The 15,384-nt window shown below is 52.8% G+C and overlaps 2 protein-coding genes across 2 annotated transcripts in view; both read right to left on the bottom strand.

The window, feature by feature from the left end:
* LOC112215857 (protein bassoon) overlaps positions 1–4,027 on the bottom strand; it is an 18,109-nt gene extending 14,082 nt beyond the window's left edge. The window contains exons 1-2 of the mRNA XM_024375291.2: positions 3,275–4,027; positions 1,087–1,925 (exon numbers count right to left, since the gene is read on the bottom strand). Coding sequence (XP_024231059.2) covers positions 1,087–1,925; positions 3,275–3,908 — 1,473 coding nt within the window. The 5' untranslated portion in view covers positions 3,909–4,027. The remainder of the gene's footprint in view (positions 1–1,086; positions 1,926–3,274) is intronic.
* Positions 3,968–15,384, bottom strand: LOC121839617 (protein bassoon-like). The gene is made up of 3 exons (XM_042299304.1): positions 14,952–15,384; positions 7,664–14,317; positions 3,968–4,906 (listed from the first exon to the last, which is right to left on the bottom strand). The coding sequence occupies exons 1-3, from the start codon at positions 15,348–15,350 to the stop codon at positions 3,968–3,970; spliced, it is 7,992 nt and encodes a 2,663-aa protein (XP_042155238.1). The 5' UTR covers positions 15,351–15,384.

Genomic DNA, 15,384 nt, shown 5'->3' with positions numbered 1-15,384 from the left:
AAACCAACCAGCCGTGCATCTAAGCGTGCATCTAGATTTACAAACTGGGAATATGATCTCTGTAAGGGGTTAATGGAACAAATATAACATAATTCGCTTAGCATTGTGGACATTTGCCAAATAACAACACAGGATAGGTTTTGCATTCACTTTACCCGGCAAACGGATACATTCCATTCATTTCAACCCTCAATTAGCATTTTGAATAAATGATGTTTAATCACTCATCGGGCCTTTCAGAGAGAACAGGCGCCATGACAGTTCAATTGAATGTGGTACGGGATGAATGTGATTGGTTGTATATGATTCTCTAACAACTGTATTTCTATTTGGAGCATAGAACCATCTTTCAGAACCATATCCCAGTCTGCACATAAGAATGATGATCATACACAATATGGAATATTTCATTTGACGTTATCAGTATAGGCTATAGCACAGAGATCCTATAATTCCTATAATTCAGGTTCTCTATGGCGTACAGGGTTAGATGTACAGGGTTAGATGCACAACACAAAAATCTTTTGCATGTTGTATAGTTCTGTATATTAAAAACATGTTGATGTATTCAGAGACATAAGAAAACAAACGGTAACGGGAGGACGGGGAATGATTTACAGTGGAAGACATTTTGGGGGATGAATCTCTCTCCTCCATCTGTGGACTAGACAGAGGCTGTTACACTGCCACTATCTACAGCCACAGTGCTAATCACAAGACCAGATAAGGTCTGCCAACAGGATTTCACACACATTTAAATAAAACCTCTTCTCACAATGATGTGCTAGGCCTTATCAGAGAGACAGAGAGAGAGGCGGTAGAGAGGGAGATGGAGGGAGAATGAGAGAGAGGGGAGGTGGAAGAGAGAGGAAAAGGAGGAGGGAGACAGACGAAAAAGAGGCAAGAAAGAGATGAGAGGGAGAGATGCCACCAGAGACCTCTAAAGCCGCCTCAACGCGTGAAATAATACTCTACAGTGATTCTCATGTAGATGGTAGATTTGAATAATCATGACACTTTCAATCCAGAGTCACTGATTGTTTGTAACCACACTTGCAATGCACTATGTCACAATCCTGTACTCACCGCAGTTAGTGGCAGTTGCCCCAGTGGGCCTCCTGCCTGTGGCTGGCGACCGGCTTGACCAGGACCAAGCTGACCAGGCTTGGCCTGTAGACCCTGCTGGGCTTGGGCCAGGCCCAGAGGCTGCTGGCCCCCAGGAGTGGTGCCTGCAGGGGTGGTGCCTGTCTGTCGTGCCGCCAAGGTCTGGGGCTGCTGCTGCAGCTGGGTGCGTTGGCCTTGCTGCAGCCCGTCCTGCTGGTAGGTAGGACCCTGTCCCCTAGAGCCCGGGGGCCCACCGGCGGATCCTGGCACACGGCCAGAGCTGCCCTGGCCCCTGGAGGAGGAAGGAGGGTGACCCTGGAGTTCTTGCTGCTTCCTGGAGGAAGTCCGCCCATCGTGCGAGGATGAGGACTTGGAGGAGCGGCCCTGGCTGTGGTGGTGGCCCGACGGGTCCCTGGAGTAGTCCGATGAGTGATACCCCCCCTGGGAGCGCGGGTCACCCCTCTTCCCTGACGAGGACATCTGGCGGGAGTCGTGGCGCATGGACGGGTCTTTGGGGTGGCCCTTGGAGGAGCGCGAGGTGCGCGGTTCGTCCGAGTGGCGGGACGAGGCGGAGTGTCTCCCAGAGCTGGTGCTGCCGTGGTGGCGATGGTCTCGCGAGGTGGAAGATTGGCGGCTGTGGCCGTACTCATCCTGGGGCCACAGGTCCTCCTCTGGGGGCTCGTCATAGTCGTGGTAGGTGTGCTTGACGTGGCGGCTACGGCCGGACGAGGAGTGGCCACCACTGCCATAGTGGCGGGAGCTAGAGCGCAGGTCCCTGGGCTTCTCAAACCAGTCCGTCTCTTCCTGGCCAAGATGGTAGGCTTTGGAAACCAAGAGTAGATCACAGTCAATCTCCAAGTCTGATGGCGACAGAGGCATGCAGACTGAGGCCATGCAAAAGAAGAACAGGAAGGCGAGAATAGAAAGAGAAAGGAAAACAAAAAAACGAAAGAGAAGTCAAGATTTACACCCATGCATAATGCAAAAACAAGACACACATAAAACAAGAAAACAAATGTAAAACACTGATGAAAAAAAATCACAAAATAAGTTCATCACAACAAGTAAATGAAACAACTTTGACAAGACGACGGTTTTGTGTGAAAAAAAGTTGTGCATCTCTCAGAATAACATGCAAGTGAAAAGAAAGTTGACGAACTAAGTGAAGAAATTGGACGTGGCTGCTCATGCAGACAGCACAGACAGCAGTCAGTCACGGGACGTGAGCATCCAGAATACGCCTTGAGACACAAAACCAGCACAGCATGCAACGACTCTCTCTCTTTCTCTCATCTAGCCTTATCTTTGGTTGGGTGGGGGATGTTTATTCGTGGGCAGAGACTGGCATTCAGCACTCATTTACCTTCACTGTCCGAAACAGCGCAATGCATATCGTCTATAATGTAAGAATTGTCGGGCTTGTAGACGTGTGTCCGGGGCAAGTCTCTCATGTGATCCTGCACATCAGGCATGGAGTGGCTGTAGTCGTACTGGCCATAATACTGACTACTACGGCTGTCGTACAGCTCTGGGCCCAGGGAGGAGGCCCTCACATGAACACCCATGGGGCTGAGAGGGCTCTCCTCCGAAGAATACTGAGAGCGCATGGGGGGTCTGCCCCGGCTATAGCTCGCCCTGTACGATGAGCGCTCCTTGTCCCCATCTCTCTCGTAGGAGCGGCTGCGGTAGCCGGCGTAGTCCCGGGACGAGATCTTGTCCATGCCGTAGCCTGTGGAGCGTGAACGGCCCGAGGTGTAGTACATTCGCTCCTCCGGATAGGAGTATCTCTTCTGCTCGTAGGCGCTCTTCCTCAGGCCGTGGGCCATGTCGTCCTGCAGCTTCCTGGCCCGCGACGCCACGCTGAAGCTGGCGCCACCCGACGTGCTCGCGGCGTAGGAGGCCAGGTCTGCCTCCACGTCGCGTGCTTCCTCGATGGGGGAGAACTTGGAGATCTTCTGCTCCTCGCCTTGCTTGCGGTGCTTGCTGCGCTTGGAGGACATGACGGCCGGAGCCAGGCTCTTGGAGGCGTGCTTCTGGACACCGGGGCGCTGTGCACCGTGTTTGGTGTAGTCGTCATAGTAATAGGAGGACCCCCCACCCATGCTAGTGCTGCTGCTGCCCACTACTCGGCCGTATGTGTCTGACCCTCGTGGGTGGTAACTGCTCTTACCCCTGCTGTGGTGCTCATACAGGTCTTCCTCCCTGGTCAGCTCGTCCTCCGGCCTGCCGTAGGAGCTTCCTCCTCTCGCCGGACCGCTCTCCCCTGCGTAGCGTCCACCGTGGCCGTCGCTCCGGTGCATGTCCACTGTGCCGCCCAGGCCCTCCTTGGTCAGCTCGCTGATGTCATCGCACATGACGTAGTTCCTTGGGACATTCTGCTCCAGGCTTGCGGGACCATAGAGACCGTCCTGTGCGTAGGTAGAGGGGCTGTCAACTGAGTGCAGACGGTCAGATGGAGTGCCATGGCCATAGCTGTTGGCCACTGTCGCAGTGTATTGGCCGTAGGAGCTGGCTGTAGTGGTGGTGTAGCCATAGGTGTTAGCTGTGGTGGTGGTATACTGGCCATACGTACTGGCCGGGGTGGAAGTGTACTGCTGCCCGTATGTGTTGGATACTGTCGTGGTGTACTGGCCATATGTACTGGAGACTGCCGTAGAGTATGGCCCATAAGGGTTGACCATGGTGGTACCACCAGTATACTGTCCGTATGGGGGTGCCCCACTGGAGGAGGAGTAGATGGTGTCTTGGGCCGTGGTGGTCACCCCTACAGTGGGGTTGCTTACAACCTCATAATTGGTGGGCATCTTATGCTCCAGGTCAGCCAGCGAGGTCTGTCTCGGTCTCTGGTGGACAGTGAGGATGTCTACCTGGGGCTGGTAGGGAGTGATCTGCGCAGGGCCAGCTGGGTAGGACACCTGACTGGGGTATGGAGAGGTGTGGGTGGGGTAGGGAGGTTGGCCAGGCTGGGCATGCTGGAATCCCTGGTGGCTAGGCTGTTGCTGTTGCTGAGGCAGTGGGTGCACACCCTGCTCTGTCGGGTAGGGGGGATGGCTCTGTGGGAATGTGTGGGAGGAGAAGGAATGGGTCTGGTAGGATGGGGGAGGATGTTGGGTCTGCAGGGGGTGGGCTGGGGGAGAGCCGCTGCCTGGGACACTGAAGGGTAGGGGGGCTGGTTGAAGGCTGCAGTCTGGTAAGGGGTGCCGGGCTGGGGAGCTGGAGCTGGAGCTGGCTGGCTCAGGGTGTGGTAGGACTGGTAGGAGACGAAGGAGGAGGTGGGAGGAAACTGGGCGGCTGTGTTGAAGTCGCTGGTGAACTGGCTCATTGGTGCTGTGCTGGGTCTGGTCAGCACCCCGTTGCTCTCGTAGGAAGCTACAGCGGCCGCCAGCCGCAGGTTATTCAGCTCGCTGTCTGACATGTAGTCTCGCGGGTCGCCCATGCAGCGCAGATAGGCCATATCCCTCCTCTCCCTCTCCTTCACCAGGGTCTCCTTGCGCTGATGGATGCCCAGCTCTAGGTAGCGCAGCTTGGCATCAATCTCCTTCTCCTCCTCCTCCAGCTCCTGCTGCTGCTTGCGGAGCTTGGTGGACTCCTGCTCCACAGCCTTCAGCTCGTGGGTGAGGTCCTTCAGCAGGCTGGCTTTGGCTGCCAGACCTGGCCTGGTTCCGGCCCTCAGGGAGGGCACGGACGGCATGTACATCTGGGGGAGGGCCGGTGTGATGATGGGGAGGTGGCTTTCCTCTGGAGGGGGGCTGGGCAGGGTCCTCTTCACCTTCCTCAGGGCACTCTGCTGCAGGGCGGCCAGCTGCAGGGAGACAGGGGGCAGGGCCATGAGAGCAGGGGTTAGGGAAAGAGCTTGCACAATAGAGCATCACACATGTGACAGAGATATGTATTGTTCCTCAAGGACGATACGAAAAACAAGGTACATTCTTAAAGTGTGATTACACATTACATTACTTAATGTGCCTGTGCAAAAGAGAAAAGCAATAAACAAATTGCTGTAAACTGAAACTTGATAAATACTGTATCAATATTTTTGCTTTTTTTTTTTTGTTGCTTTAAATGGCATTGCTACAGTTACATAACAGTACAAATGTCTATAATTGAACATTTCCACGAACATTTCTCTATTATGTAACATCCTCAGCCATGCCACAACTGTGCATGCAGCACTAAGTGGGGAAAGAATAAAATGTAGTGGTAATTAAATTTGGATTCCATTGGGAGTCAAATGAATCACAGCCATAGTCTCAAGAAAGGTCTGGGAAGATAGCCCCAGTATCTGTCAGCAACATGAATGTTTTATTAACTATGACCATTTCATAAAGATGCTCCCACAATAGCAGCTCTACATAAACCTCAGCAAATGTTTTACAATCATGCACTTCTCTTCAGCAATTCTAGCATAATCTATGAGTAGGGTATAAAATAAATTCCTCTCCAGTCTTAAATTGTCTTCAAATCCTCAATATTTATGAAATCAACCAACTTCAAGTCTGTTGTTTGTCATCCAATTCAAAATGAATCTACTCCCTGTTTATTTTCAAATGCTATTCAAATTCAAAACACAGGTTTATCATTACTCTACAAGAACTGCCACAGATCTCCACACCCCTTTATTCCCATACAAGATTAGGTCAATTCTCCATCACCTAAAGAGGTCAGTTTTTTTAACAGTCTCCTTGACCACCTCAAATACCATATCAGCTCCTTCAACAACTCCTTCAAATACAAAATGAAAAAATATTGAATCATTTCCTGCCTATCAGTCACTTATTTTGATTATGCGTTTTACTTGAATGTCTTTTTTCTCTCTCTCCCCCACACCCCCCCCACCTCAAATCATGAAGTTTACCTTGTTCTTTGTGCAAATCTCCAATTATTTGTTTATTAGTCTTAAAAATCAGGATACTTTTTATTCTATAAATATTCGAAAGAGGGAGGTGCCTTACAAGCCTCTCTGGGTTTTTGAAAAACTTCTCCTGCTCTTTCCAGTTGCCTTTTAAACCCATCATATTATTTAGTATTTTCTTGTGTGAAAAATAATTAACAAAGAAAGCATTGTTCCCAAATACGATAGATGGTCACTTAAATTTCGGAATTGTTTCAATCTGTATATAGGGGGGACAAACATCAATCCGAAATTTGCCACCTTAGCAAGTGTAACAAACAGCTGGAGTTCGTTTTAGATGAATGGAGATATTATTGACAGCATTTGCCTATGATGACGTTCAAAATTGCTTGCCAAAAAACATCAATAACTTTTCAATGTAGATATCATTTGACTGTGTCCACTTAAGCTGTGCATTAATAAGATGTTGGAGGTCATACGTCTATGGTGCTTTTTGAAACTAGAGATCTATCACAGTGTAACTGTGTGTAAGTTGTGTTGTTTTATGTTGAGTATACACTCTTAGAAGTAAAGGAGCCTGGAAGAACCTTTCGGGGTTCTAGAAATTGCCTCTCCGCGAACCTTTCCAAGTGGAAAAAGGTTCCTTGAGGAACCCCTATGTAAAGGATCAAACCGGAACCTTTTTGTGACGAGAGGGGTTCAATTTAGAGCCTTTTTAAATATATATTATAGAGGTGGCAGACTATCAGAAGATTGAAGGCGTGGCTTTCACATAGCTATTTTGGGCCACCCGTGAGAGTAAATGTAATTCCTGTTCATGAAGTTAAGTTTGTACACTGCAACATTAAAATGTTTCTTGAATATTTATGCATATTACATATTCTATTACAATATTAACATTGCTGATTACATATAGTAATAAAATGGTAACTATTCCAGTTTTGGGATTTGCACACGCTCTTGAGGAACTCATACACCGCTGTAAGCCTCGTTGAAGCTACAAAATTGTCAGTGTTCAACCTTAACATGTGATGACAATACAACAGAACAGATTAACAGGAATTACATTTACTTCCACGGGTGGCCTAAAAAGATCTATCTGAAAGCCACGCCCTCACTAAGCCACTCCTCCAGTCCAGGGTTCCTCCAGGAACATTACATTGAAACATTAAAGCAGTGGTGTCAAACTCATTCCATGGAGAACCTAGTGGCTGCTGGGTTTTTGGGTTTTCCTTTGAATTAAGACCTAGACAACCAGGTGAGAGGAGTTCTTTACTAATGAGTGACCTTAATTCATCTATCAAGTACAAGAGAGGAGTGAAAACAGACATTCGGTCCTCCGTGGAATGATCTAGACACGTGCATTAAAGGTTCCTCCAAGAGCCCCTCAATTTACCACGGGTGCTAATATAAACCATTGACAAGCAATGGTTCCTTGAAGAACTGCAGCGATTCCTTGAGGATCTCCAGAGTTCCTCGAGTCACCACTAATTCTAAGAGTGTATTATCGCATGGTACTGCACTGTATGTTTATGGGGCCATATTTTAATATTATGCTGCCAATTTGATACATACTACAGTAGAATGTATACAGTACTTAACAGTAAAAAGACAACTGTCCATGTGATCTTGTGATTTGAGTCTTTCGGTCTCTGCATGTGTACAGAAATAGCTGTTGAGGATCAAAGGATTGACCTTATGACCTACCTGGCTCTGAAGAGCTTGCTGCTGGTACAGGTTTAGCCTGGCCTTGGTTGTCTCATCTGTAGTGGGGCTTAGGGGCTTGGGGTCCGACATGGACCTCTGTGTGCTCTTAATGGGCCGGGGAATGCTGGGGTGGCGCTGGGGTGACTCGACCGTGTAGGCTTTCTGCTGGGGGGTGACATGGGCCTTGTTCAGCCCGCCGCTGGAGAGGGACGTCTCCAAGAGGCGGTGGGGGGAGACGGGGGAAACAGGGGAGTAGAGCACCTGGGGGGACTTGGGGGGCTGACGGATCAGGCTGGAGAGGGACTCATTGTGGAGGTGGTTCATTGGCTGGGTCTGGTAGCTGATCTCTAGGGGGTCTGGCCTCCTCCTGTTCTGCTGCTGGCGTGGGTCGGCGGACCCCACCAGCTGGATGCTTGTGGAGTAGGGGCTGACGGTGGTGGGCACACTGAGCTGAGGCACCACCACGCCCTGAGACTGGGCCTCAACGTCTGTTTGGCAGGCTAGGCTTTGGCCCTTCTGGGTCCTCTCAGGGCCTGAGATGTAGTGGATAATCTCGACTTTGTTCGGGTCTGGCACGGTGACGTGGATAGCCGGGGACACCTTCCCCAGTTGGTTTGTTTCGGTCTGACAGGAGCTATCTCGAATGGTCTGGATGGCGATGCTGGATGAGGCGGCTGTCTTGGAGGCTATGTCTGTCTTGTTTTCGGCCCCGGGATCCAAGTGCTTAGAGAAGCGAGAGCGCCTGCGCCTCACAGGCTGCTCCCACTCCACTTTCTCCTCATCATCATCGGTTTGGACACTGCAGTCTACACTGCGCCTGTTGCGTCTGCGCCGGGACATGATGTACCTCTCCTCGCCATCCTCTTCGTCCGTCTGGACACAGCTATCCACGATCCTCCGTGCTCCATAGAACTGGATGCTCTCGCCCTCCATTCCGTCCCTCAGCCGGGGCATGGAGGTGGAGTTCTGCCTCCTCATGTTGGTTCTGGTCTCTATATGCTCTTCATTGTTCCTTAGACACATGTCCGAGGAGGAGTTGGGCAGGGAAATGAAGCCCACTTGATCCCCATAGGGCAGCAGGGTCTGGCCGTTCTGGACCACCTGAGCGGCTGCGGTGGCTGCAGCAGCAGCTGCAGCAGTCTTCTGCCTCCTCTGCTCCTCGAGCTGCTGCTGAAGCTGCTGCTGCAGCGACTGTATCTGGTCGAGCTGGGCTTTCTGCTGGGCCAACTGCTCCTTCTGCATCACCAGCTGGCTCTCCCTCTCAGCCTGCTGCTGCTGCAGGACCTGCTCCTTGATGGTCTGAAGCTCCTGAATCTCCCTGTGCACTAGCATCTGCTCCTTCTCGCGGTGCCGCTGCAGCTCCATGCGCTCCCTCTCCAGCTCCTCCTGCAGACGTAGCTGACGCAGCTTCTCCAGCTCCACACGCTCCCTCTCCATTTGCAACAGCTGCTCATGCTGGCGCTGCATCCTTTCCTCCGTCTCCGTCGCAGTGTTGACTGGGCTGCTGGAGGGTGGGCCAGACGGAGGGGGCTGGGTGTTGCTCTGGGGCCCAGTGTAGCTTTGTGTTGGAGGGTAAATGTGGGCTGGAGGGGGCTGGCTCTGGGGTGGAGGCTGGCTCTGAGGATGGGATTGAGGTTGCATGTGGTGGGGCTGGGCTGGAGGTTGGTTCTGAGGCTGGACCCGGGGCTGCCCTGTGGCCTGAGTGTGGAGGTGAGCCTGGGTCAGGTTCATGGGTTGCTGCTGGGGCTCTGTTGGCAAGCTGACCGGGGCTGATGTATGGGCAAAGAGAGGTTGAGATGATGGATCAGATGCACCTGATTTCACAGAGGGCTTCCCTAGGTAGACTGGGGCATCCTGGGTGGTGGTGATAGCAGCAGGCATGCTCACAGAGGCCGACGTGGTGAATGGGAAGATGTTGGGAGCCGGATAACGGTATGGAGCCTGCCCAGACAAAGGCATCCTTGGGTTCACAGGCATCCTGGTGAGGCTGGCCAGAGGCACGGGTGTCATGTTGGCAGTGGGTAAAGGCCTGTACACTCCCCTCAGTAGTGGGCACAGCACTGAGGCAGGCTGGGTAGTGATTGGCAAGGTGGATGCGATGGGCGTGTTGATGGTGGAGTAGGTCATTCCATCAGCAGACCTCATGGCAGACGGGTACATGGCTCGGAGGCTGGCTTGCCTGGCATTGATCATGTTGGTGAGCGCTTGGGTTTGAGAGATTGGCTTCCCATCAGGTCCATAGAGCATATTTTGTCTCATTGAGTTGAGCCTGCCACCTGGACCTGTTCCCCTTCCTACACCGTACTGCACAAGCTCCGGATTGCTCCCATAGCGGTCCATTAAGTTGAGGGCAGCGCACATTCGGCTGATCTCTCTGGCAGTGGTGGCACTGTACTGGGCCAGGTTGGACTCCTGGAAGTTAGCGAGGTCTCGGGGCGAGTAGCCGTAGTCTGAGCTAATGTTTGACAGGGAGTTGAATCTGCGTATGGGCAGGGCAGTAGCAGTGAGGTCACCCCCATGGCGTAGGTCAGTGTAGGAGCCGTACTGCATGCCCAGTCCCAGGAAGCCTCCCTCATAGGCATGCTTCATGGTGCTGAGGTCCACGGCCAGCTCTCCAGAGGCCGTGATGTGTGGGTCCATCTTGGAGTGGTAGGACTGGAGTCCGGCCTCTGCTAGGTTGGTGTCAGACATCGAGGGCTGTAGCCGCCCCGGGTACGGTAGTGTATAGGCTTTACGCCCGTCCATAGAAATATCCTGATACTGGCCCTCCTGGTCCGACTCGTAGGAGAGTGGTGGCGCAGAGGGTGGTCTTGGCTCTTGAGTGGCCACTGTCTCATCAACATTTTGCTTCTGGGAGAACGGACCACCAACACAGCTACCTCCGAATGGGAGGCGGTACACTACATCACAGCAGGCCGGTTGGTTCTCAGCTTTGATCTGCCCCCCTGTGAGGTCCACGGCATCCTGGCTCTTTTCTGTCTTCACCAGCTGGGTCACTGGTCCTCCCTGTGGGGCTCCATTCATCTGGACCATCATGCCATGAGGCCCACCGCCTGCCAGGTTCATCACACCTGGCATTGGCTTGCTCTTCAGCTCCAGGGGACCTCCAGTGCTGTAGATGTCAGGGGCGACGGCGGAGGATATAGCACTGACCATGGCTGGGGAGTTGCTGGTTTGGCTGACCAGAAGGTCCTTTTTGAGCAGAGTCATCTGGCCTGGTAGGTTGTACCGACCTAAGGAGGACTGCTGCTGCATCTGATGGTGTTGCTGGAGCTGCTGCTCCAAGAGCTGCTGCTGCTGTTGAAGCTTCTGCTGCTGCTCCATCAGCTGCTGCTGCTGGATGCTCAGGTCCTCCAGCTTGGCATCAATCTTGGGGATGGATGGGTCAGTGGGTGGTGGTTTGTTCTGTGACAGGCACATGGCTGAGCCCAAACCCTGGCCCAGGTCCACTCTGTTTTGTAAAGGGTCCCCGTAGACCATGGGCTGTTGGGGCTGTGATATGAACATGGAGGCGGCCACCGTGACGCTCACCGTGGTTGCGGTTGATACCATCACATGGGGGTGCTGCTGGGTGTTCAGGTTCATTATGAGAGGCTGAATGATGGTGGAAGGGTGGCTCCCCTCGTGCCCACTGGTGTATTTGCGTGTTTCTGTGGCCAGAGACGTAAGATCCATGCCGTGGTCAGTCATGATGATGGGAGCTGGTATAGTGGCTGTTCTCAGATCCACTGTTCTCAGATCCACGACGCTCCCACCATAGATCATCTGGCCCTGCTCCACTCTCGAGGTCCCTGGGACAGTGGAGATCCTGCAGAGAGAGATGTTGTCCATAGACATCGAACCACGGCTGTAGGTGCTAGCTGTGGTGACCATGCTGGTGCCAACATTGACCTTTTCCACCTTCTGCATCCTATAGAAGCTGCGGTGAGGAGACTGGTGGTATGGAGGGCTGTCTGGCGGACTGGCCTGTGGAGAGTAGCCATCTAATGTCAACTGTCGGCTGAATCTGGTGGGCGAGGATAAAGGTGAGGTGGCCGTGTTGACCGTCACTGGTTTGGCAGGGCTTGTGTGCTCGGTGTCCATGTAGTGGGAGTCCTGGGAGGATTGCTGTCTGAAAAGGCGTGGGGATACGACTCTGTGAGATGTCTGGGTCCCCTGGACCATCACTGGGGAGGTGGGCCCTGAGCCAGCCGACGGAGCCACTATGCCTGGGCTGAACGTCTGGGTGGAGATCTCGACCCTCCTGGAGGGGGAGCGACTTAAGCTCTCAGTGGGCGATGCGGAGGGAGACAGAGGGGGGCTGGAGCTCTTGTAGTACGAAGCCATCTTTGGCGAGCGGGTCTCTATGACGTGCTCTGAAGATGTTGCACTGTCTCTGACTTGGACCCCTCGGTTCTCCCCCACGCTCCTCGCAACCACCTCTCTCTGGCTGTATGCCTGTGTTATCTCCGCTATCTTGCTGCACACATTTGAGACGGTTGTGGTTGAAGTGGTGGGACCTCCAGTTTGCCGACCATACATGGTGGATTGGGTGGTAGTCATCGTTTGACTAACGCTGGTCTGGGAGATGGTCACTGCATCCCGGGAATAAACCCCGTAGGCGGCTATTGTGGTGACGACCGCCACTGGAGTGATGCCATTTTTACCCGTCTGGCTCTTCATCCCTTTTGAGTAGTGTTGTGTCACCCGTACATCAGGGATCCTTCCTCCGGTCTCAGAGAAGGACACAGGTGCAGAGAGCTGAGTGGGGCTGGTGCCAGGAGTCAATAGGTCATTGGTCTGCTCAAGCAGCTTAGTGAAGGCTGACCCAGTATCTAAAAGCTGCTTATCTGTACTGTTGTCTACTTCCACCTGGTCGTCTGCCTGCTGCTGTAACTCCAGGGCGGAGGACTGGTGCATCTTAGTGATGTTCTGGGAGGTCTGGCGGATCTCTTCGTAGATATCTCCTGTCTCTGTTGCTTCGTTTTCATAGCCAGTCTCTGCCTGCTTATACTCGTACTCATCTTCATACTGTTGGCCGTTTGTGTCATCCTTGTATGTACTGTTGTGTCTCCCTTGTTGCTGCTGCTGTTTCTGTTGTTGCTGCGGTTTCTGTTGTTTCTGATGCTGCTGCGGTTTCTGTTGTTTCTGCAGCAACTCAGCTTTCCTCATCATTTCCTCATACACCTCCTCAGCACTCTTCAGGGGCTTGCTGCTGGAGGGAGCAGTGATCGTCGTGGTCGTCAATGACTTCTCAGTCGGAGAGTACAGAGACATGAACGTGGGCAGGTTATATTCACTGCCAGACTTGTAGAGTTTAGACTCGTATCCCTCAGCCTCTGAGTCCAGGCTCTGGGGGGAGTATTCTGAGGCAGAGGATCGGTGGAGCTCCTCCATCTCTGCAGCCTGTCGCAGCTCCTCAGTAGGGGAGGCATCCTCGATGGGGGAGAGGTTGCTGGGGGGCGTCTTGGATCTCTCCCTGCGTCTCTGGGCCCTCAGCTCCTCTTTGTCTCTTTTGGTCTTCCTGGCCGTGCTGCGGATCCTCTGTTGCTCCAGGTCCCTCATCTTCTCTTGCTCCCGCAGCAGCTCCTCCTCCTCCCTCAGCTCATCCTCCTCAGAGGAGTCCTCGATGGTGGGCAGCAGGGAGCCATGGGAGCGGTGCCGGGCTTTCCTCTGCTGCTTGGCGTCCTCCAGTCTCTGTCTGCGGCTGGGACTGCTGTCACTGTCGTCCTCCATGGAGGAGATGGAGGTGGGTGAGGTGCCAGAGTTATAGCTGGAGGTGGTGGGTGGCAGGGTGGAGGAGTACTCTCCCCTGGAGCGCTCCTCAGGAGATCCCGTCAGGCTCTCCATCTCTAGCTCGGGTTCTCGGTCCAGACTGAGGTCATTTTCATTGTTGAGCTCCATGTCATGGCTGTAGCTGTTGGTGTTGTTGAGCTCAATGGTCTTGAAGCGGCGCAGGCCCCCCAGGCCACCCTCCTCTCCTTCCTCCGCAGAACCTTTGTAGATGTCACTGGAGCTTTTGGTCTCCTCCTCGAAGCTGCTGGAGTGATGAGATAGGCGGCGTTTCTCTTTCATTGACTCCGAGATGTGCTTGTGTGTCTTTTTCGGTTTTTGGTAACCGTAGCCTTCGTCCTCCTCATCCTCCTCCTCCATGTCCTCCTCTTCTTCGTTGTCCTCGTCTGCGCTCATCTCCATGATCTGCCTCCGCATGAACTCCTCATCTGTCATTGGCACCGGCTCGGCCACTTTCTTCTCATCTTTGGGAGTGACACTGCTCTTGTGCTCCCGTTTGGACTCCCAGTCCCCTCCGTCCTCCTCCTCCTCCACGATGTCCTCCAGCTCCTCATCAGAGTCATAGGCCTCTGGGGTGATGGACAGCGACCGGGGCCTCTGCTCTCGGTGGTGCCTGCCCCGGCCCCGTTCGCGCTCCCTCTCCTCGGCCGGCAGGGTCTTGGACTCCAGCAGGGGCCTCATGGAACTCTCCAGCTTGGTGATCTCGGAAGGGCTGGGGGGGCTGCCACGTCCGCTGATGCCCCTCTCGCTCAGCTTCATCTCCTCCTCCTGGATGAGGCCGGTGATCTCACTGTGTGAGCTGGAGATGCCATCCGAGGAGTAGCCGGTGTCGCTCAGGCTCTGGGGGCTTCGTGACAGGTCTTGAGTGCTGTTCTTGGTCTCCTAAGGAGGGACATAAGAAATCAGCCAAAAACAAAACAGCAGATTGGGAAAAAGACCTGAAAAAAAGACCTGAAAAACCCTGAGATGATCTTATGCAATGATTATTCTAAAATACTTATTTGTAATGTTCTGCTCCTCATATTATTCCACCCATGCTCACATTGAACATTGGAGAACAGTGGGCATTAGAGTGGATCACTTTCATTTTGTATTCACACCAGCACTAATTCAGTACCACTAAGGCCTTGATGGCTTTGCATATTCATGGTTGTACCAATCGTAGCGCATTATGTTTCAAGAGGGGCGACGGCTAAAATGGAGTGAGAGAAAAAACACATTCCTTTTCTCTAAGTGGAGTAAATCCATCAGTGCTGTGGCTGGCGCCTGCTTCGTCAGCACTGCTTTTTTCTAGACGTCAATAACAAGGTGCAGGAGAAGAGGGAAGGCACAGAAAAGATTGGATGCCATTTTCAAATCATTTGAGGTACTGTGGCAATAAACTATCAATACCTTATTCCATTTCAACTCCACTAAATGTCCCTCGATAAACATCTTGCTTTACTACATAACAATAACTAAGCTTTATCAGCTGTATATCAACATGAATTTCTAGGAGACCTAAAAGGTGACTTACGTCATAATGTCTTGACTTCTTTAGGTCTTTTGTGATTGGCTCTCCCTTCTTCTGAGTTAGTTTGGTGTCTATGGCAGGTTCCACCAGCTCCTCTGACTTTGGCATAGTCTCTTCCGTGGCCTTCGGTTGTTTTGGGGGCTCATTGGAAGGTGTGGGCTGGACAGGAGCCTTTGTGTCCCCGGATTGCTTCACTGCGAAAGGTCCGCTCCCCAGGCCTGTCTGTGGCGGCTGCGGCTGCATCGTTCTTGGCCCTTGCTGCTGCTGATTGGTCGATTTCAGGAAGGGCGGCTTCTGAGCTGGCTGCTGACTGGCTGGTGCCAGGTGGCGTGGAGATCCCATTGGTTGGTGCTTTGGAGACGGATGAGGAACAGGAGAGGGGTCTCCGAGTCCTCCGGACATCAGCCGTTGGGTCTGACAGTTCAGACAGAGCCAC

Source organism: Oncorhynchus tshawytscha, linkage group LG16 (assembly GCF_018296145.1).
Source record: "Oncorhynchus tshawytscha isolate Ot180627B linkage group LG16, Otsh_v2.0, whole genome shotgun sequence".
Taxonomy (NCBI): domain Eukaryota; kingdom Metazoa; phylum Chordata; class Actinopteri; order Salmoniformes; family Salmonidae; genus Oncorhynchus; species Oncorhynchus tshawytscha.
The sequence above is the reverse complement of the archived record's forward strand: the minus strand, read 5'-3'. Positions and strand labels throughout refer to the sequence as shown.